Raw genomic sequence first — 23,084 nt, 5'->3', positions numbered from 1 at the left:
TTGGAAGTGTGTGTTTGTACAAAAATTTGTACATGAATATTCATAGCAACACTATTCATTATAGTCAAAAAGTAGAAACAACCCAAATATCTATCAGCTAATAAATGGATAAATAAAATGTTCATATATCCATACAACTATCACTCAATCATAAAGATGAATGAAGTACTGACACGTGCTACAATATGGATGAACCTTTTAGGTTTTTAAACCTAACTATGCCAACTGAAGAAGCCAGACACACAAGGCTGTATATCATATGATTGCATTTGTATGAAATGTCCAGAATAGGCAAGTCCACAGAGATAGGGAGCAGATTAACGGTGGCCAGAGGCTGAGGGGACAGGCTGTGGGGAGGAGGGCCAATAACTAAAGGGTGTAAGTTTTCTCTTCAATGTGATGAAAATGCTCTAAAATTGATTGTGGGGATGGTTGCACTACCCTAAGAATATGCTAAAAACCATTCAATTATGTGAATGGTATGGTATGTGAATCATATCTCAAAAAAACTGTCACAAATACATACACACATAAGGAAAGAAGGGAGAGGAAAACACACTTGATTCTACCCACCCAGAGTGAGCCTAGGTATACTTTCAGCCTATTTTTTATTCACAGATACACCTCATCAACGTAGCATCCTCTGAAGGGAATCAGGTAAGGATTTCAAGCAAGGAAAATTATCAGTGAATGCTATGAAGCAAACACATCCAATTTGTTAGGAGCACCCCCCGATACTGTTCCTGATGGAGACTGCCATTCGTCTATTTGCTTTGCCCTGATTTGTCACCCAGTTTACTCATCCTCAGGTTCCCCCAATAGGCAAGTCAATTCTACTGCCCTATTTTGTATCCAAGGCAACTGAGTACAAAGTTTATTCACACTCATTCTGATTTCTTCCCAACTCCTAAGCTTGGGGGCTTGAAGCCATCATGAGTGAGAAGCTGGGGGCTGCAGAGGGGGCCCATTCAAGCCTTGATAGAGTGAGAGGGAGTATCAGATTTGACCCAGAAACACCTGACTCGGAGGCAGAAGGTGAAACACGATGACCTCAGGAGGACCCAGTAGGTCTATGTGAGGGGTCTATGCCACTTACTTGCTGCTTTTTAGGGAGAAAAAAAAGGACAGGTCAGGAGTAGCAGGCCTGTTTGCACTCACAGCACTTAGTGCAGCCAAGCTGAGCTGCACTGTTCAAACAGACTCCCAGCCTGCAGACACCTGTGCTGAGGAGGGCGAGGTAGGCAGGAGGCTGGGCACAGGTCCCGGGTTCTTCCCACTTCTCCTCCCAAAGCCAGCCCCACGGCCCTAGAAGAGTCTTAGCCACACCATGCCCCATGCTGGGCTCTGCAGCTGCTGGGGTGGCCAGGTGCTGCCCCTGCTACTGGCCTATGTCTGCTACCTGCTGCTCGGCGCCACTGTCTTCCAGCTGCTGGAGAAGCAGGCAGAGTCTCAGTCTAGGGACCAGTTTCAGTTTGAGAAGCTGCGCTTCCTGGAGAACTACACCTGCCTGGACCAGTGGGCCCTGGAGCAGTTTGTGCAGGTGAAGGGGAAACATTGGTGTGGGATGGTGGGCAGAATGGGGGTTCTCAGGGCAGGTCCAGAGCCACCACCCAGGACTGATGCCCTATTTGGAAGTACAGAGTATGGGAACAGAGCCAGATGATACCTAGATCCAGGTCTAAAACAAGATCACTGTGACATTGGGCAAGTCATTTAACCTCTCTGTTCCCAAATTTCCTAAGCTAGAAGGTAAGGAGAACAATTATATCTGTGCTACAGACATTCAACAGCAGATTAAAAGCACTTTCTAGGCTGCCACTTACTGCATAAATGTGAGCCGAGAGTCAGTGTTATCAACGCTGTGCAAATTTCCTTCTCCCACACTTGTGCACTTCCCCTACCCCAATTCCAGGGCCGCTGTTCCTTCTGCCCTCTGCCCAGCTCACGTCCCTGTGCTGACCACACTCAAGAGCTGTAGATGAGAGACACCGGCAAAGGTCAGGAGCAGCCGTCATGCTGGCCCTCCCCAGCCCGGTTCCACCTGGAGCTGGGCTAGGCAAGCAGTGGCCAAGGCGACTGAGCTCCACTAGCACTGTGCCCAGGGGGGACTCTCTCTGGTGGCAGAGCAGGTCACACCCTGCCTGGGCCCCTTCTACTTCCCTGTACAAACTCTGGGGCCCCAGCACCCTATCTCCAAGAAATGAAGCAAAACCCGGGTGTTGTGGGGGAAGGCGAATGCATTCAAGACTAGGGAACAGAGAGAATGACAACCCCACCACAAAGGAACGAGCCAAGTGCAGGGTTATCAGAGTGATGATTGGTTATGATATGCCTTAAACAGTGGGGAGTGGAGTCACCATGATGGGTTTAGACCAGTCATGATTCATCACCCAGGGCCTAGTGTTTTAGATGTGTGTTCTCATAATCACCTATATTATCACTATCTCCAGTTCGTAGCTGGGAACTGAGGCCCAGGGAGGTGGAATATGTTAGCCAAAGCTACACAGCTAGTGGTAGAGACAGAACTTGAACCCAGGCTAGCTGCTCTTCACCACACAAATTAGCAAACATCCTGGGAGCAGGATGCAGCCTAGAGCAATAGTTCTCAAAGTGCGACCCCTGGACCAGCTGTCCCAGCATCACCTGCGAGCTCATTAGAAATGCCAGTGATCATGCCCCACCCCAAACCCAAGAATCAGAAACTCAGTGTGGGCCCAGCAGTCTGTGTGTTAACAAGCCCTCCAAGTGATGCTGGCACCTGCCCAGGATGGAGAACAGCTGGAAGAGTGGTCAGAGAGAACTTTCTGGAGCTGTGAGAGACCTTCCCAGGCTCTTTCTTCTAGGAAATGAGGCCTCCAGCCTCAGGCAGTACAGGGCTGGGGCCGTAGCACCCATATCAGAGCTGAGAAGGGTTCAGGAGCCTCTCAAGACCCTGAGGTGGGGGGTAAGGCAGAGGTCCTAGAGGCCCTGGAACCTCCTCCTCTCTCAGCCCTGGGTTCCGGGTGAAACCCAGGAGCCAGAGGGTGTGGGAAGGATTGGTAGCTGGGATCTAACTAGCTCTGCAAACTGAGTGGGGATGCAGCAGCCTTGACTGCAGCCTCAAGGGAGGTGCCACTGATTAACAGCACCCCCTCAGCCTCTCCAGGGGAGCCAGGACATCGTTCAAGGCCTCAGCCTCCTTGGGAGGTACACTCACTTGCCAGAGGATGTTCAACTGAAAGGCGGAAGAATTCTGAGATAAGATTCAAAAATATACATTACTGTTCAAATTGCAAGGGGAAAAAGCTATACACCGCACCACGAGCAGTATTAAAGGCTGACTCCATCAGGAAACAAGTCTGGCCTAGGTTCACAAGGCTAACATCTGACCTACTCCACCATGCATGGATTCTTAGAGAAGGATGGAAGGTCCTTATTTGGTGCTTCACACTCAGTATCCCCACTGACATCATGGCCCCTCCTCAGTGGGATAGAGAACATCAGAGTGGTCTTGGGGGATAGCATGGGTCCAGGGCAAGTGCTGTTCTGATGGGTGAGGGTCTCCAGGGAGCAAGTGTGTTCCAGAATGTTCCATCCTGGTCTCTCTGGGTGTGTGGGAAAGAGAAGGAGGCCAAAATCCACATGTGAAGAGGCCAGATCTGCCAAAGTGAGAAGAAGCAGACATCCCGTGTCAGGACACCCGACCAGCCTGGCACACTGGGGCCACCCCGGCCAGAGCTCACTCACCCATTCATCAGGAAAACAGTTCCCACAGGAACTAGAGGCCAGAGCTGCCTCCTCCCCACCTTCCTCCTGCCTTTGGAGCTCTACCAGGTGGCAAGGCTGTTCTGTTACCCTGGAACAATTCACAGCTACAGGGGAGAGATTTGGGGAGCAGACGAGGGAGCCCTGCCCATCTCCAAGAGGGCTGGGCCCAGAAACAGAGGGGCTTAGGCTTGAGCCTGCAGGGAGGGGTTCAGGTTCTATAAGCACACACTCAACATACACACAAAGCACACACACCGCAACACACAGCACCCATGCACACATCACATGCTTACAACACATCAGATACACCACCACCACTACGCACACACACACACACACACACACACACACACACACACACACACATACACGCAGTGCGTGTATGCTTTTTGCCCTGGCCTCTGATAGAATTTCGCCTGTAGGCCTGGGCTGGGACTCACTAGGGGGCAGCAAAGAGCAAGGCTGCCTGATCACCCGGACGCTCAGAGGACACAGGGTTCTGTCCTTCCACCATTAACCCAATGGGAGAGCAGCCCCATGGCTTCCCAATGGTCCCTGAACCTCATTTTCCCAAGCAAACTCTTCCAGGAACATCCAACCTGAAAATCTTCCCATTGTCCTAACAACTCATTTGCAGCTCACCCTCTTGGCCATAGCAGTATCTCCCACCTGGACCACTCCTTAAGCATCTTCTGCCTCTTTAGGTCCATTCCTTTCCACCAGCCAAAGCTTAGAGCCCACACTTCAGTCAGCCCTGGATAGTGGACCAGGCAGTGGGTTTGAAATCCAGTGACCTTGGGCAAATCACGTAGCCACTCGGAGCCTAGTGTCCTTTTCCACGAGATGGAAATGAGACTATCTAAGAATATCATTAAGTAAGATAACAAAAAAGCATCTTGTTTGGAGCTTATCCAACAGCTGGTGCCATCAAGTCCTTCTTCCTCCCACCCCACAGGTCATCCTGGAAGCTTGGATGAAGGGCGTAAACCCCAAAGGCAACTCCACCAACCCCAGCAACTGGAACTTCGGCAGCAGTTTCTTCTTTGCGGGCACAGTCGTCACCACCATAGGTAAAGGGCTGGTGAAGAAAGGGCTTCCCCACAGCCATCTTGGTTTGGGTTCTTCAACAGCAGGTGCCGAGACAAGGATATGGTTTATCTAGGAGACAATTCCAGGAAGTACAAGTAGAGACATGAGAAAGTGAAACAGAAAAAGGAAAAAAAGGCAACAAAGTGTGCATCAAGCAGCAGGTTACTGGGTAGGGTGACTGGGCTCAGTCCTGCTGGGAACCCTCTGAGAGGCTTCCTTAGAACCCATCCTTAGAACAGGCCCCTCAAGGGACAAGAAAGCAGGGGTGTTTTTCTACCAACTCCTTCCCTGGCTGGTTACAAGCTAACCCTGGAGGTATTAACTCTCCCGTATTTTGGACCTGCCCACAGACGAAGGGCATTCCCGCGGCCAGAGAAAACCTCTCAGGTAGAGAGTGATACAGGGACTTGGGGTGGGAAGTCATCTGTGTATACAGGAACTGTCCACAAAGCTTCATGTGATACCCCGGGTGTTCCAAGGGACACTGACAATGTCTGCTGTGCCTCTTAGCCTGAAAACATACTCTACCTCCCACAAGGAAACCACCAGACCCCTACTAACCCCAGTCTCCTCCATTCGACCAATTAAGTCCAATTAAGTCCAACATCTTCCTTGAGCTCAGCCCACTATCCAGGGCTGACAGCTAGAAGCCACCTGCTGACAGCTGGTCAACACAGCGCATCCCAGTGACATGCAAGGCAGAGGATGAAGTCAGGGTAGGGGAATACGTACAAACTTGGATAGGACCCAAACTTGGCCCTCAAGGAGCATCTGATCCAATCAATGATAAACACATCAAAAACAATAGTATGAGGCAAAGTAAATAATTAGGTAGGAACGACACAGAGCACTATGGGGAACCACATCTTGAAAAGAGGAAGAGGGCTGCACTCAAGAGCGCCTCCTAGAGGCAGCGTCATTTGAGATGAGCCTTTAAAAAGACAGCAGGATTCTTGTACATAGAGATCATTCTAGCAGAGAATGAGAAGAGTGTTCATGAGAACAGGGGAGCTTCCCCTCCTCCCCACAGAGGTGGTGGAAGAATAGTCTGTGGAGAAGGGAGTTCTGAACCTTCTCTTCCCACATTTGCACATTCCTCCTCTGCAGGATATGGGAACCTGGCACCCAGGACCGAGGCAGGCCAGGTCTTCTGTGTCTTCTATGCCCTGGTGGGCATCCCACTCAACGTGGTCTTCCTCAACCGCCTGGGCACATGGCTGCGTGGCCACCTGACCACCCTTGAGAGGTGGGAAGACCAGCCCAGGCGCTCCCAGGTAGGGACCCTCCTCCCACAGCCCTGCCATGACAGAACCTATTGCAGGTTGAGTCCTCCAGAAGCTGACACTGCGACAGAGTTTGGCAAGAAGATACTAGGTAGGCAACTGTGGAAGAAAAGGATTAGGCAGAGGGAGAAGTTGAATTGTGATGAAGGCTGGACAAAGACTTGGCCAGCCCTTCGAGGAGGTCTGCAGCATGTGCAAACCATTGGATTTGTCCCACGGTGAGCTGAAATGACCAGGACTTTATATATCTGCCACAATCAGGCACTAGAGTGGCCTTCCTGGGAAGGGCGTGCCCTGGGCCAGGTAGGCAGTAGCTGCTGTACATCCTGAAGGAGCAGACAGCTAGAAGCCACCTGCTGACAGCTGGTCAACACAGCGCATCCCAGTGGTCATCACAGAACTCCAACATCCTTTCCTGTGTTTGAAAACAAACTCCAGGCCACCCAGCATGCTCCCAGTGCCCAGCCCATTGGCCAGTCCCTTAAAAAGCCAGGCACGCCAGAAGGACAAGGGTGCAGAGGAATCTGAGACAGCTTGGTGATAGTCTGCTGTCTCAGATCTGAGTCCCTGGGGGACCTGTACAAGTGGATTCCCCCAGTCCAAAGGAATCTCCAAATTCTGACTTGACCCACTAATGCAATCCCTCTGACATAACCTCTCCCTGACTTGGGCAAGATGCCACACACACGGAGATCCAAGCCCCACTACAAAGGTCTGCAGGTCAGAAAAGGGACCTAGCTATGACCCAACCCAACTCTCAAATTTGTCCCAGATCCTGCCCCCATACAATCCTAAGGCCTTCCTATTGGACTCAGAGACAGACTCCCTCCCTCCCTCCAGCTACTTCAGATCCTGGGCCTGTCTCTGTTCCTGACCTTGGGGACGCTGGTCATTCTCGTCTTCCCGCCCATGGTCTTCAGCCACGTGGAGGGCTGGAGCTTCAGTGAGGGTTTCTACTTTGCCTTCATCACTCTCAGCACCATCGGCTTCGGGGACTATGTCGTTGGTGAGAACTAGGCAGTCACATATCTCAGGGTGGGGGACACCAGAATTGGAGGATGGGGAGATGTCGGTGGGGTATAATTATTGGGCATCAGATAGCCCTTATTTTATTTTTGGAGATGACGAATGATTTCTGAGGCTGTGTGGATTCTCACATCCTTGAAAGCTGCTAGTCTGGAACCTTTCACCCTTATCCCAGGGACCTCCATTGCTGATCCTTGTTATGAGGAGGCTGGAGGAGCCCCAATGGAACCTGTGGTATGGCTGTATCCTCAGACCCCTGGCATTCATCACGCCCCCTTCCCTGCCAGGCACAGACCCCAGCAAGCATTACATCTTGGTGTACCGGAGCCTGGCAGCCATCTGGATCCTCCTGGGCCTGGCATGGCTGGCGCTGATCCTCCCATTAGGGCCCCTTCTTCTGCAGAGATGCTCCCAGCTCTGGCTGCTCAGCAGAGGCCTTGGCCTCAAGGTAAGGGGAGCCCCAGAGACCAATGGACTCCCCAGACCTCAGAAGATCCCCATCTCTGCATGAGGCCCCCCAGTGGCCCCAGGAGCTTCCCAGCTTCCTCATCCCAGCCCACATGCCTCTAGATTTCCCGCCTGCTCTTCTCCCAATCTACTCATTTCCCAGCCACGGCTGGTCTCAAGAGCGCTCTGGAGAGAGAAAAGAGGCAGGAGTATCCAAGAAAGGAGACATAGAGACAGAATTGGAGACGGATGCATGTGGAGTGAGATGTGCACCGTTGTCCCAGAGCCCCTACCCTTTTCCCCAACAAAAGTAACCAGACATGGATCACTGTGACCGAATCCCATTGCCCTCCCTACAACCCCTCTCCCAGGAAACCTCATATATGACAGCCAAACAAAGAGTGACTTTACTTTTGCCTCACTGGACACGTGCACAATGTGCAATGGTCTGGCCCCCGCTATGTGTCAGACACTATGCCAGGCTCTGGGACTACAACAAGGAAAGTTCCTGCCTTCCATGTGCATCTAGCCAAGTAGAAAGGCCCCAACCTGGTGCCCAAAACGCTGTGACGAGAGCAGACCAGGGTATGCTAAGAGTCCCATGGCTGACAAGGAGGGTCAAGGAGAGGGACAGAGACTTTGGAGCATCTTAGTGCAAACGGAATATCTGCCCTCAGGAAGCTACACTGAGGGGCGGGTAAGCTGCCTCTCAAAGCCTGCCAGTTGCCCCTGCCTAGAGGTCTAGAGTTGTCCGTGAGGAAGGCTTAGGAGATCGTGGGTGTCCCATCTACCTTCCTGGGCATGGCCTCCCCTGACCCCACCCAGAGTTCCCTTTGACCCCATCATGCCCTCTGGGCTCCTATCTAAGAGCCTTTCCAAACACATGTTTCCTTGGGAAAATGGAGAGCCAGCAGATCCCAGGAGACTTCCAGGAAAATGAGCTCCATGGAGGCCTGGCCTCCCTTGGGAACAAGCTCTGCTGCTCTGGCCTTTCTCCTAACACATTCTGACATCTCGGGTCAGAAGGCAAGGAAATATTTAAGCCAGTCCATCCCAAGGCCCAGCTTCTTGGCCCTTACCTCTCCCAGCACCCGAGCAGCAAGGCAGGCCCATACATGGCCGGGGACCTCTGGACAGGACTAAGGCAAGGCTGTGAAGCAGAGGGGGCTCTAGGTGGCGAGGGTCTTCAGTAGCAGGAGACATAGGTTACATTTCAGGACTTCCTGACGTGGAAGGAGGCCTGAGAAGCTGAGGACCCCCACAGACTCCTTACCTACTCAGTACCCTTCCTCCATTCTGGGTAGAAGGAGGGAGTTAGGAGCCTCTTCAGAAGCAGGGAACGGACAAGCCAACTGGTCAAGATCATGGACAAGTGGTGATCATCTGGAGTCCTCCTCTTTGGGTATACAAAGTAAAGGATGATGGTGTGAAAGATCCAGGGAAGACTTGACAGGCAGCAAGTACTTGGAGATAGTCCCAGGGTCCAAGAACTTAGGCCGGGGTCCTATGACAATAAACTTGGTTTCTACTTTCTTTTTCCCCTGAATGTGGTCTCCAGGAGTCCCTCCCATTGTTTGCCACAGGACACTAAGGGCTCTGGGCCTCTTCCTTCTCAGCATCTGTTGTCAACCAGCAGCCCTCCCCTTCTCCCCGAGCTAGGCCTGGGGCGGGGGAAGATGGGAGCACTCCATACGCATTTGAGGCGGGGCCAGATGCCCACGGCTCAGGGCCTCTTTTTGTCCCTGGGATTGGATCCCGGTGCGGGGTGGGGCACGGCTGTCCAGCAAGCCTCCTCTGCTGAGAAAACTGGGCACAGGCAGCCGTTGGCTAGAGAAGGGACCAACTGAGCTCCCAGCCCTTCCTTTCTGTCTTAGTCCTGGTCCGTGGCTCCAGGCCCCCGCCTCCCTGCCTGTTCCGCTATGTGCAGACCGCGAGCCCAGGCGGTGCCGGAGGGCAGAGCTCGGAGCTGCGCGGTGCCGGGCACCGTGCTACTGCTACTCGCCTACTTGGCTTACCTGGCTCTGGGCACCGGCGTGTTCTGCGTATTGGAGGGCCCCGCGGCACAGGATTCCAGCGAGAGATTCCAGCGCGACAAGTGGGCGCTGCTGAGAAACTTCACGTGTCTGGACGGCCCGGCGCTGGACTCGCTGATCCGGGTCAGGGGCGAACGGGGCCGGCCTGGGCGCGGCGGGGAGTTCTGGGGTAGGGAGGCGCTGGTTCCGGACAGGGAAATGCCGGGAGCACATCCCCAATAGAGAGGTGCAGGGGACAGACGCGGGGACGATGGGAGGGAGAGCGTGGCGGGGTGGAGGACGAGAGTGTTGGGCTGGACAGCCAGGGAAAGGGTTTCAGCGACGGAGATGCTCAGCGCGGCTCTACGAGTTGCCCTTTTAGGGGCGCGAGGGTTGCGTGGGGCAAACATACGAATTCGGGCATGAGGACGACAGGGGGCGCGCTTACCCGAGTCAGGAGCTGCCAGGGGCGACCCGGTCGGGTCAGAACAGGGGCAGGGAGCGCTTAGCTGGCTTGGGTAGTGACAGGGAAGGAGTCGAACTGGGAAGTCACGGCGCTGTGTCCGGATCAGACCGCGGGCAAAAGACGAAAGGGCACGCCTGACCCCTTCCTTAAAGGAACCCTGGGTGCAAATATGTGAATTGGGAGCGAGGGCGGCAGGGGTCACTGGGCGGTGCTTAAGAATGAGCAAGACCCAGGGCACGACTGTCAGCGTCTGGGGAGAAAGGGGCGCAGGGATCGCTTGTCCTGGTGGTGGGCGGAATAGGGGCAGAGATTCATATGCCAGCGTCCGGGCACTCCAAGTGCGCAGCCCCGGGTCCTCGAGAAGCAGGGGCGGACGCAAGGGCGCTCTTTAGCTGACCCCTCTTTCCTCTGAGTTTTTGGTCACAGGGGCTAGGCGCGCCGCCCCAGCCGCAGAGACACGGAGGGGCCGAAGGGGGCAGTGGCCGGGAGGATATCAAGGTCCCTGAGGACAGAGACGGCTCAGAAGATGGGGATCCAGCGAGGCTTGTGGAAGAGGGGAAGCATTATCATCCCCATTTTAGAGATAAAGAAACAGAGGCTCAGAGAGATTGAATTCAAATACATGGCTACATAGCCAGGTTGCTGGGTCTATGAACCACCATGACTACTGCTTCAGTGTGGATCTGTGGGTGTGGGTGTTTCCTGAGGGTCCCGGCGGGGCTTTCTCTCTGAACACTTGCCCTCCTGCTCCAATCCCTTCACACCTCACTCAACTCCCCTGTGGCTTCATCCTCAAAAATAAGGATATGGTGTCTCCAACCCAGATCTCCTTGCTGAGTGTAGTCATGTACATGCAACTTTCTAGCAGCCCTTGAATTCCCCAAGGTCAAGAGCAGGCTGCCCTTCTCCTCCCAGCCCTCCTCTTCCACCTATTCTAAGTCTCTGCCCCTGGCCTCACATCCATACATGCTCACAGTGGTCTTAGATGCTTCCCTCACTAACCACACCACATAGGCTTCTGAATGTCTCCATCCTGTACCAGCATGCAAGCCAAGCCCTGTCCATCACTCACTCCTGCAGGAGTTTTTTTCTCTCCTAGCTGCCAACATCTTCTACCCTACCATTTGTAGCAGAGCACACAACCCGATCTTGCCTCTCCTTTGCTCAGTGGCTTTGAAAGAGGCCTTCCACTCCATCCCTGACATGGCAGAGCCAAGCGTGGCCTGACTCCAAACAATCTTTCGGCCTCCCTGTTCAAGATCACAGGTGCAGTACTGCCTGCCATCTACCTAACTGTCCTTCCACTGGGAGCAATCCTATCTGGAAGTTCAAGGAAGTTCCAACTAAACATTACCCCATCCATAAAGCCTTTGCCCCCTCCCAGTCAGAATGAACACCTTTCCTCTCTGTATTCCTACAGCATTGTATTCATAACAATAATGATGACAGCAACCGCTAACATTTACCATGTCCAGGTAAAGTTCTAAGTCTTCACACCTAAGATGTCATTTAACCCTCACAACAACTCTGTGAAGCAGGTGCTATTGGTCTTCCCATTTTGCAGATAAGGAAACTGAGGCACAGAGAAATTGAATATCTTGCCCAGGATCATGCAGCTTCACTGCCTTAATGCCTGAAGGTGCATTGATGGCACTACATTAGAGTTAAGTCTGTCTCGGTCTTGCTGAGGACCAAGGTCATGTCTCTTTAATCTTCGTGTCCCCTAAAACACCACATGCCATGCCTGGTTAGTGCTTGTGGCAAGAATGGAAGTGAGCAGAGAAGAAAATAAATGGCGTCCCTCTATCCAGTGAGATATCTTGGGCTGACTTGGGCTCTAGGGTAAAGAGAAGTGGAGGGAGCTGTCCCACCTGGTGCCTGCCCCTGGGGAGCCCCTGGTTGAAGCGGAAAAGTCTCCTGGCCCAGGACAAGCTGGACTCAAAGAGTGGTTGTGAGGATTATCCATGAGTATGTGTGTGTGTGTGTGTGTGTGTGTGTGTGTGTGTGTGTGTGTGCGCGCGCGCGCACGCACCTTCTCATGTATGTGGGTTTGGGTGCAAGAGCCTAGTCACCCAGTGGAATCTGGTGGTCATTGCAGCCTCTCCCCTAGGGCATCATCCAAGCATACCAAAGTGGGAACATCATCCTCAACAACATCACCAGCATGGAGCGCTGGGAACTCATGGGTTCCTTCTTCTTTTCTGTGTCCACCATCACCACCATTGGTAAGAGCGGGATGAGGCCAAGTTGGCAGGGCTGGGGAAGGTGGCCTCCTGCTAAGGGTCAGGGGACCAGTGCCTTTTGGAGGGATTACTAGGGCCTCGAGACTCCAAGGGTAGTCAATCCCTGCAGTGTGGGCACTACCTGGGAGCAGAATCTCAGGCTCATTGCAGATTTGCTGTATCAGTTTCTGCCTTTCACCAAGGTCCCTAGGAATTTGTGTGCAAGCTCGAGTTTGAGAAGCACTGCTCTAGGGAACTTCTGTGTCACACAAATTCTCAGGAAGCAGAGGATCTCCCCTGTGCAGCAGTAAAGATGCTCTGAGCCCTGTAAGTGTCTCAATCTCGGTCTCCTCAGCCAAGTTCACCCAACACTGAGTCCAGGGGCGCGGGAGGGGGAAGGATGGGGGGGAAGAGGGGAGAGGAGGCAAAGAAGGGACAAGTAGAAATCCAAAAATAACTTTTCGACCCCCTGTTCTCAGCCTTTGGGGAGAAGTGGCCATTCCTAGAGGCCTCTCCTCAGCTCCCTTAAGTACTCCCTTACCCCCATCACTATCCTCTCCAAGCCCCCTCCCTTCCTCACACACAGGACCCTCCAGTTTTTCTAACCCTGTCCTCCTGAGAGCAGAGTGAAACTTGTCCTAGAGGCTATTGCGTGAGGAAGGAGAGAAGCAGCCTAGATCCCTCCAGCTCCGAGATCCAGGAAATAAGTCAGGCGGCCCCACCCCCAGCCCTGCGCCAGGCCCCGGTTCCTGCATGACACTGGACTTACCACCAGGTGGCAGGCTGACATCACTGGTGGCTTATACTACCTCCACCCGCTCTTGGCCAACCGGGATCCTCTCCCCAAGAAACCAGCCTCTGTTCTCCAAGAATGGAGCAGACAGGAGCACCCAAAGGACTCTCTATCTAGCTTCAAATCAGCCAGTACTTCTTGGAAGCAGGTCTCGGAGCTACACGGGAGCTTGGACGGTCCTCCCCTTGAGGCAAGCATGCTTGGGAGGCCCCTCAGACTCCATGGACCATGTGCCCTGGAATGACTGGCCAGGATAGTGTTTATCAATCTTTATAACCCTTGGATCTGGTACAAGGCCAAGCATACAGCAGGTATTCAACAAACGCCGACACAGTAATGAATTCCAAAAATACCCATTCCACCAGCGTTTATTGAGTTTTGGGGCAAGAGGGGATATTGATGTACAGTCACTGTGGGCCAGGCCTTCCAGATGTGTGAGGACCTTTAGTCTCTGAACCCCACACTTCCTACACCCTCTGCCCCCAACTCATGACTTTGGTCCTCCAAATTCAGAGTTTCACAGACTGTCTATTCCCAGAAGTACGATTCCTAGCCTGGACTATTTCCCTGTTCCTTCCTCACCACTCAGTTCTGCCCTAAAGCTGTCTGAGCCAGCTCTGAGGGGGAAGAGGGCCAAGGGAGGGGGACCCCGCCCCAGCCTACATGCATGGTCTACTTGTACCAGGCAGTATGAGAGCTCATTTTGTCCATACAGTCTAACCTCCAAGGATAGAACTTATTATTTTCATCCCACAGATGAGGAAACTGGGGCACAGAGAAGTTGTATGACGTCCTCAGGGTCACGTAGCTAGTAATCAGCAGAGGTGGAATTTGTCTGCTCTTTCCAGTACCTCAGGACCAGCACCCTGTGAGGGCTGTACTTTCCAAGCCCTAAAATGAAATGGGGTCTGTCAGGCACATGAACACTTCTCGACCAACAGGACAGGTCTAAGCCCCAAAATCATTCTTTATCTATAAACTCCATCCCTGGCTTGCTCATTTGTTCACTCATCTATCCATCCATTCATTTAACAAAAAGACTGAGTATCTAGTATGGGCCAGTAGTTCTAGGTGCTGAAGATACAATGGTGAGCAAAGCTGGCAAGTCCCTGCCCATGGGGGGCTGACATTCTACTGTGAAGGAACACATAACAAACTAACAGATACACAGACAGTATTCAGATTATGAGAGGTGCTTAGAGAAAAATAAAGCCATGTAAGGGAGTCTGATAGTGATGAGGGGGCCACTGTAGATGGGGTGATCATTGAAGGCCTCACTGATATGATAACACTGAAGCAGAGACATGAACAGAATAAGGGAGCAAGCCATGCAGGTAACTGGGAAACCTTCCACTAGCACATACAAAGGCCCTGAGGAAGAGTGTGGCTGGTATGTTTGGCAACAGTAAGGAGGACCAGGTAGCTGAGAGGGTTGAAACTGAGGACTGATTTCAGAGAAGGTGCAAGGGAGCCCCACCACAGAGGACCCTAGCAAAGTGTCCTAGGGCTGGACTAGGAAAGTGAAAGAGGTGACAGGTAGGAGAAATGCTAAAGTGAGAGGTGGCTTAAATGGAGCACTCAACAGGTAGGTGAGGGCTTCACTGATATCTACTGATTCTGCTGACCTGAGGACTAACCGAGAATAATGGGAAGGAGAAACATCCATTTCCTGTCAGCTTTGGAAAGGCAAACGCCTTCACAGGGGTCCTCCCAAATCTATAATCTAAGTGCTACCATCCCACAGGTTAGAACTGAATGAAAAGACCCCCAGGGACAGAGAGTCTTTGAACTCGGGGGCGGGGGGGGGGGGGGGGGGGGGCACAGCTGGAGGAGAAGGGGTTGGTGAGGAGGCAAGCAGAGAGGTTTACCAAGAAGCTTATGTCTTCGTGATGCCAACAGTGAAGAGACTTTCTGCCTTTAGAGAAGGAATCTATAAAGGCCAAGAGGAGAAGATGGATGGGGCTCTAGAGGAAGCCGCTGATATCCTCAGACCAGAAGCTTGTTCAGTGGAGTTCCATCAGTCATCCATTCATTCATGCAACAAACATTTATTTAGCACCCGCTGTACACTAGATACTTGAGAGCTCACATTCCCACCTACAGCACATCTTCCTTGCCTCCTTTCATTCCCACGCCACACCTTGAGATGAATATCAACATCCCCATTTTACAGACGAGGGAACAGAGGCTTGGAAAGGTCTTTTAGAGGGATGCTGCATCAGACAGGGGTGGCCCAAATTTGGTGCCCAGCTGTGGGCTGGGAGCTGCCTGGAGACAGATCTCAGCTTGAATGGTGCAGTAGATCCCAGAGGTGCAGTGACTGGAGGCTCCGAAGCCTCACAGGCCCCTGTTCCCCATCCTATTGCCCACTCAGAGAGGGAGGAAGTAAAGAGAGAAAAGACAGGACTCACGCTATGTGGGTTTGTGCTCACTCACACTACTGGCCCTTCTAGAGCTTCGGTTTTCCAATCTGTAAAATATGGGGCATAACTCCCATCTGGAAGGAGGGAATAGATATATAGGGCCCCCCATCTAGAATTGGTTAGGAATGGTAGGCCCAGGGATTGAAAGGTCTCCTGAAGCATTCCTGTCTTCTCTCAGGCTATGGCAACCTGAGCCCCCGCACGATAGCTGCCCGCCTCTTCTGCATCTTCTTTGCTCTGGTGGGGATCCCACTCAACCTCTTCGTGCTCAACCACTTGGGGCATCTCATGGAGCAGGGTGTGCACAGCTGCACCCGCAGGCTGGGGGGTGCCTGGCAGGTGAGGGGCCACGAGAGTGGAGGAACAGTAGGTCCTTTGTGGAATGAGGAGTCCTGCTGGCAATCAGAGCCAGTGATGGTGAGGGCAGTCACTGCCCTCAGTGAGAGTGTTTAATAAAAAAAGGACAGTTGTGGTGGGAATGGGGGACCCGGAGTGGGGGAGTCACTGGTGGGAGCAGCAGCTACTTCTGTGAATTGGGGTTACTGGTGGGGATGTGGTAGGATTGGGGGTCACTGCCCAGAAAGGAAGTTTTTAGTAATGAAGGGCATCAGTGGGGGAGATGCATGGGTACCTGGCCAACAAGAAGGGCACGAGGCACCTGGAGAGGCCCCGAGGGCGGCCCCCTCCTTACTGCCTGCAGCTCAGTACCCTCAGCCTGCCTGCTCCCAACCCCTGCACTGGGCAGGGGCCACATGGGAGCTGAGCACCATGCGTACCCACAGGACCCAGTCAAAGCTCGCTGGCTGGCAAGCTCCAGCGCCCTCCTCTCGGGCCTCCTGCTCTTCCTGCTGCTGCCCCCACTGCTCTTCTCCCACATGGAGGGCTGGAACTACACGGAGGGCTTCTACTTTGCCTTCGTCACCCTCAGCACCGTAGGCTTCGGCGACTATGTGATTGGTGAGAGCTCCCAGTGGCTGGGGTGGGGGAGGGGGATAGGCAGTCGGAGACTCAGCTGCCTGATGCTTCACTCATCTGCTCCCATAGCTGTGTCCATGGGACACCTGCTGCATATCAGTCCCTTCGGGGGTTTGGAGGATAAAGTACAGAGGACAGAGGACAGGGTCCTTGGCAGTTTCAACCCAACTTTGTTATGTGACAAGGCTAATAAGGTCACCCAGCCAAAAATTGACAACTGGAGTTTGAACTAGTGCTTTGGGCTGGAAATCTCACTCCTGGGGCGCTGGGAAAGCCTCACACATCCACAGGTTCAACTATCATTCTTAGAGCTCATCAGATAAGGGGAGCCCCTTTCCTAGTCTGTCCTTGTCCCAAGGTCTCTCCTGCCCACTTGACCCTACCCCATGAAATGCCAAGCTTCCCAGTGCCCCAGGATTGGGGCCCACTAGAGTCAGGCTGGAGAGTCCAGAGACGCAGGTAACCCCAGCCTCCCCCATCCCCACTGGAAAACAATTGGCAGCCAATCTCAGTGCCAGCATGAATGGATTGTGTGGCCTAGAGGGCCCAAGATGGGATTTAATCAGTGGTCACCACCCGACCTAGGCAAGCCAAGGGCCCTAGAAGCCTTGCAAAATAAAGCTGAGGCAAATGCCCAGCAGGTGGCAGTGAAGGACATTCTGTGGGGCCTGAGGGGTGGCTGGACCCCCCCAGCTCAGCCTCAACATGCCCTTCCGCTCTCACACCTGAAGGTTCACTATATGAGCACTGGCCACCACCACACCTGGGCTCATGGGGCTCGGTGCACCCACTCAGATCCGTGGCTCTAAGTTGGAGGGAAGCCCTGCCCTTCTGCACTCCTTTGGAGACAAAATCCAGCCTGGAATATTTAAATGAGATTAATAAGCATCTAGCTCATCAGGCAACCTAGAGCAATGAGTGTCACCCCATTTTACTAAAGAAGAAGCTGAAGTGCATAGATGCCAAGCCATTTGCCTGAGATTGCACAGCTAGTGAGATATCGATTCTGATCTGATGAGTTTGATTCAAAAACACATACTCTTTCTAGACCACCTCACACCCCCTCTCGGGGCCTCAGTGCTCCTGTCTGTTGAATGAGGTGCCTGGGCTAAGTGAAGGCAAAGACCTCCTCACTGTCTTTTTGCCTGTGTGCAATGTCTCCTTCCCTGAACTTCTCCTTCTCTGGGAAGAACTGTGTCAGGCGCCTCGTACTGCCCCTTCCTGATATCTTCCATCCTGGAGGCCATCTCTCTGGAAGGAAATTCGCAGGAAGGTTTCTTCCAAGTGGGCTTTGCTACCACTTCTTCTACCCTGAAGGTAGAGAAATGTGTCTGAGGAGAGCTGAGTCCTGCAGCTCCAAGGTCCACATCTGCCCGCTCACAGCTCAGAGAATGATTCTCAGATCTGTCCTCTCCTCTCTGTTCCAGCTGCAACTTCCCTAGTCCAGGCAAGGCAGTTGTATATGGCTGGTTGGGCAGGCATAGCACTGCATAGCCCTAAGGGGTTGTATTCACACAGAGCACAATGAAGATGGCACCCATGGATTTGTGCAGTCTCTCTATCTTTGTCTCCCCTTGGCTCTTATGACCTCTAAAAATGACAAGTACTATCATGTCACCTGCCCAGCTCCTCTAAAAACCTTCAGTTTTTCCCATAGTCAGGATGGAGTACAAAAGCCATGACTAGGACTGCAGAGGCCCTCTGTGTGTCGGGGACCCACCTCCCTCTGCACTCTGAGCCCTCTTCCTCCCATGCTGCACTTGGGCCACCCGGAAATACTCTTCTGTCCAGCCGGCAGTAGCAGCCTATACGCAGGGCATGTGCTCTGACAGGTCCTGCAGCAGCCTCTCCCAACCAGGGCTCAGAAGATGAAGTTCAGAAGATGAAGCTCAGGGTTCGGCCTCAGTGATAGTCCTAAACCTAGAAGCCCAGAAGGCCTGGTTCTCTGAGGGAGCCCAGTGCAAGAAGAGGAAAAAGAAGCGGGAACAGGACCCCCAACTACAGTTTCTTGGTTTCCGCAGATCACCAAGGCTCCCAAAGTTTGGTCCTGGTGGGAGGAGACAACAGGGACAGCCTATAAGGGGTTGAGGGGAATCTCTCTGAGGATATTCTGAGGCCCCACAGTCCACTGAGGCAGGGCAGAGGGATGAAGGGGCAGCCCTCTCTAGACAAGCGCACCCTGGAAATGGGGGTAAAGGCCTTCTCCACCATCAAGGGAGGGGTAGTGACATCCGCACGGCCATGTCTATAGAGGAAGGAGGGCTGATCAGGGTCTCCGCTACCCTGTGAGCCACCCCATGGAAAACAGCCGGACAGGGGAGTCTGGAGTATAGGGCACAGGCCTCCCAGAACCCCTTTCCACCAAACACCCTGACTCAGGAGGCCTAGTTCAACCCCACAAGGGCCCTTTAAAGCCCAGAGGAGCTACCCAGGCAGACCACTTCCACTAAGGTGCTGCGGGCAGAGCTGCCCCCTTGACAACATCTCCAGAGATTTGCTACTCACTCTGGTTCCATCTGTAGCCATGTCAATGCCTTGTGCAAGTCACCACACTGAAATCCCTGACTGCCTCATCTATAAGGTGAACGAAAGAAGGTGATTAAGCCCATAAAACAGGCAAGCTTAGGGAAGGTCTAGTTTAGACTCCCAAGTCAGGGCTTTTCATATGTGTGCATTCCAGAATCTTCCACAGATGAGAGGGGACAAACACTACTCTTCCCTTTTTCCCACGTTTCTCAGCCTTCCTTGTCCTCCAGGAACAAGGTCAAATCTCTTTCGTGGATGGGAATGCTGACATCCGGCATTGTCACATCCATTGTCACTATGTATTCACACATATGCAGCCACAAGGGACTTTGTCTTCACAGCCAACTGTTCCTCTTTGCCCAAAAGCAGTACAGGAACAGTCCCCAGAGCCCAGCCCCCTGCTCCTCCCTGGCCCCATAACTCCTGTAATTACATTTGTGACTCAGTTAAGCGCCTTGCCAGCTGCTAGGTCTCCTGCCACTTATGATTTCGACTAAAAAAAATGAAATAAATGGGGAAAGGAACACCTCCCCTCCGTTGCCAGGAGCAAGCTGAGCTGGCGGGTGGCAGGGGCAAAGAGCCAGCTCACTGCTGATTTCATTTGGGACCGCCAGCGGAATGGTGGCCCAGTAACCCAATCAGCCTAATCTAATCCTGGCTCCTGCCAGTCAAGGTCGGGTCTTGGGCTGCGGGCTCCTCCCTGAGCTGGGGCCCAAGCAAGGGACCTAAGTATGGGAGGACAGGAGAGGTTGTCTCAGGGCCAGTAGAACAGAATGGGGAGGTGGACAGAGGGGACGTACAGACGGCTAAGACAGAAAAGGATGTCGAGGAAATAGGAGGACAGATCTTCGACCTTTGAATGATCCCAGCCTGATGAGGGAAGCAGACAGGAAACAGGAAAGAACTAAATTATGGAGCAAGCCCTTGAAATGACTTATCTAAGCCTCATAGACACCCCCATTCACCCCTTTCCTCAGCCATTTCTTATCCAGTCCTGACTGTGTTGGGGACACCAGTGTGGGAATCCGCTGGTGAGTGAAACAATCACCCAACAACAGTTGACCAATGCACACCACTCTGTGTGCCAGCCACCATTCTGAGCACTTCTGATGCATGAACCTGCATGACAGTCACAACAGTCCTGGAAGGTGGTAACCCTCATTGCCTCCATTTTATAGATGAGGACATTGAGACCCAGAGATAAAAAGTAACTCACCCAACAAAAGCACATGGACGATGAGAGAGTGTAACAGAGTGGCTTAGTCTAGTCATTGAGGAATGACATCTGAGCTGAGATCTGAAGGATGAGGGGAAGTTAACCAGGCCAAGAGGAACTGGAAATGAAGAACATTTTGATCCATGAGGACAGCAAGTGCAAAGGCCCCGGGGCAAGAAAGGTGGTCGATGGAGAAATGGGCAAAATATTGGAGTGACTGGAGCATAACGCTCAAAGGGGAAAGGTGTGTAAATCGAGGCTGAAGAATTAAATAGGTACCTTGAGATAGGAATTTAGGACTTCATCCTAAAAGCCAAGGGGGATAAATTATTTTCCTCATTTCACAGGTGAGGGATAGTCAGACAAATGAAGGTCATACGGCTAGTAAGAACTAAGGCAAGTTGCCTCCCTTCACATATGAGAAAGCAACACAGAGACATGCAAACAACAGATCAGGCATCAGAATCTCTTGGAAGGCTTGTGAAAACAGAGATTGCTGGTCCCACCACCAGAGTTTCTGATTCAGTCGGTCTGGAGCGGGGCTCAATCATTCGTATTTTCTAACAAACTCTCAGGTGGTGCTGATGCTGCTGGTCCCAGCACCCTACTTTGAGAACTACTGGAATAGAGCACAAACAGAACGCCTCAGACAAAGAGGAAATTTATTTTCCAAACCCAAGGTGCCAACCCAGGGAGACTTCCCAGAATCTTACAGAAGTGACCACAAGGCCAGCAATCTCAGACCAGTTTGGACTTGCCATATTCTATATATATATATCTATATATCTATATATATATATATATATATATATATCTCCATTATATATATGTGTATCCGTTTCTGTTCTGGGAACATGGTCCTGACTTTCCCAGGCCTCCATCCTCTGACCTTGCCTCCCCTCCAGGAATGGATCCCTCCCGGAGGTACCCACTGTGGTACAAGAACACAGTGTCCTTGTGGATTCTCTTTGGGATGGCGTGGCTGGCCTTGATCATCAAACTGATCCTCTCCTTGATGGAGACCCCAGGGAGATCGTATTTCTGCTACCATCACAGCTCCAAGAGGGACCTCAAGCTTCGAAGCTGCAGGCAAGGCCGAAATGAAGAGGCAGAGCCCCACTCCCCACAGCCGGGCTGCTGTCCGGAGGGGTGTATGGGAATCATGCAGCATCTGGTACCCGCTACTCAGGTCTCATGCTGTGGAAAGGACAGCTAGCTATGCTCCAGTATTTGTTCCATCTTTTTCCTCAGTAGAAAGGCCCCTATTTTAAGCTTGGCATGTGACCACCAAGACTAAAGACTACATTTTTTTTTTTTTTGTCTTCTCTTGAAGCTAGGTACAGCTATATGATTAAAATCTGCCCAATAGGATACGTAAAAAGTATCTTATGTGACATGGATATGAATTTCAGTGCAGGGGGTTGGAGGGCAGTATGTGGTCCTCTTCTCAATTCTTTCTTTTAGTTGGCTGCAATACTGATGTGGTGACTGGAGCTCTGGCAGACATGAGGAAAGGCCATGTTTGAGACTGGTGACACAATAAGGTAGAAAGAGCCTGGGTTCCTGATGGTTACAGAACCATCATAATAAACATGGACTGAATAACACCAGACTTCATTTATGTGAGAGAGAAATAAATGTCGATCTTATTTTAAACACTATTATTTGTGTTTTTCTGCCACTCACAACCAAAACTGATTCTAACTGACGCATGTATACCCAGAGACAAAGGCAGCATCTGGACTGGAGCATACACAGAGAAACTACTCCCTCCCCAGGTGAGTGTGCCCAGGACTGCTGGAGGGAATGGATTAAGAGCTGGAGTTCAGGCCCCCTACACCTCCAGAGACCCTCCAGGTAAACCCACTAAAGATTTGCTGAGAACTCTTGGTGCTATTATAGCCAGCAGGTGGCTGGTCCCAACTGGCTGCTGAATCCTTGATCTATTGCTCATTCACACCACAGAAAAGGCAAGGACAGGACAGTGGGCTCCTTTTGCCTCATCCTGCCCCATTGCGTTTGAAGGCTCCAACCACAATTTGCAAAGCCAGGTAGGGTTTGTAGAAGTCACTTCTGTTTGCAGAGCATCTCACGTTGAACATTTCTGTCTCTCACTCAGGGTTGCTACTAAGTCAGCATATAATGGTGTGGTCCCTACCACACCCAGGTCCCCAAGTCCAGCAAGGAGCCCCTGGCAGTACCAGCCAGCCAGCACCTGAGGACAGCTGAGTTCTTGGCCTCAGTGGTCTGCTTCCCTCTACCATTCTGTAAGTAGTGTCTCAGGGACCCAGGGGGTTCCTATGGCCCTTCCCTGGAACTGGTGGAACTGAGTAAGGAACAAAGGAAGAAGGAAAAGCTGTTACACCATCCAGCTTACGCCATCTGGCCTGGGCTTAAGTGGAGCCAAGGCCAGATTCTGGAGCAAAAACCAGCGACTAAACAATGCCCATGCCCACTTCCTAAGGCCCACAGGCTGCGCAAAGGAAAATGGAGGTGGGGAAGAGATTGTTGAATGTCTGGAAGTGGCATCTTTTGCACTTAACACACTCCAGAAAGACCTATCAATTCAAAACTGGGAGACAAAGAGAGGTCAGAATGCTGGGTTGGCCTCTGTGGTCCCAACTCACTTTGAACCCCTTTCTCCTCATGCCTGACATCTCTAAACAGATTCCCTCTCTCTCCCATTCAGCCCTTCACCCCATGCACACCCCTACTTATTTATGCTCAGAATGCCTGCCCCAGAGGGAACCAACCTGTGGTGCTGGGGGCGGGGAGAAGAGGAAGGCTTCTGATTGGCCAGTTTCTGCAGATGTTGGCTCCACAGTGAGAAGAATCGCTCACTCCGAAGTACAAAGTGGG

At 52.3% G+C, this 23,084-nt stretch overlaps 2 protein-coding genes across 2 annotated transcripts; both read left to right on the top strand.

Moving 5' to 3' along the window:
- The first annotated feature begins 1,278 nt into the window (after window positions 1-1,278).
- Window positions 1,279-7,705, top strand: KCNK16 (potassium two pore domain channel subfamily K member 16). The gene is made up of 5 exons (XM_011354563.1): window positions 1,279-1,540; window positions 4,703-4,817; window positions 5,944-6,110; window positions 6,960-7,125; window positions 7,433-7,705. Exons 1-5 carry the CDS (start codon window positions 1,328-1,330, stop codon window positions 7,654-7,656), a joined length of 885 nt encoding a protein of 294 aa, XP_011352865.1. The 5' UTR covers window positions 1,279-1,327; the 3' UTR covers window positions 7,657-7,705.
- A 1,766-nt stretch (window positions 7,706-9,471) lies between these two features.
- On the top strand, window positions 9,472-21,441 carry KCNK17 (potassium two pore domain channel subfamily K member 17). Its single transcript, XM_011354562.1, has 5 exons — window positions 9,472-9,748; window positions 12,181-12,295; window positions 15,687-15,847; window positions 16,291-16,465; window positions 21,131-21,441. Exons 1-5 carry the CDS (start codon window positions 9,512-9,514, stop codon window positions 21,439-21,441), a joined length of 999 nt encoding a protein of 332 aa, XP_011352864.1. The 5' UTR covers window positions 9,472-9,511.
- Window positions 21,442-23,084: the final 1,643 nt, after the last annotated feature.

This window comes from Pteropus vampyrus, unplaced genomic scaffold, assembly GCF_000151845.1.
Source record: "Pteropus vampyrus isolate Shadow unplaced genomic scaffold, Pvam_2.0 Scaffold18, whole genome shotgun sequence".
Classification (NCBI taxonomy): Eukaryota; Metazoa; Chordata; class Mammalia; order Chiroptera; family Pteropodidae; genus Pteropus; species Pteropus vampyrus.
The sequence above is the reverse complement of the archived record's forward strand: the minus strand, read 5'-3'. Positions and strand labels throughout refer to the sequence as shown.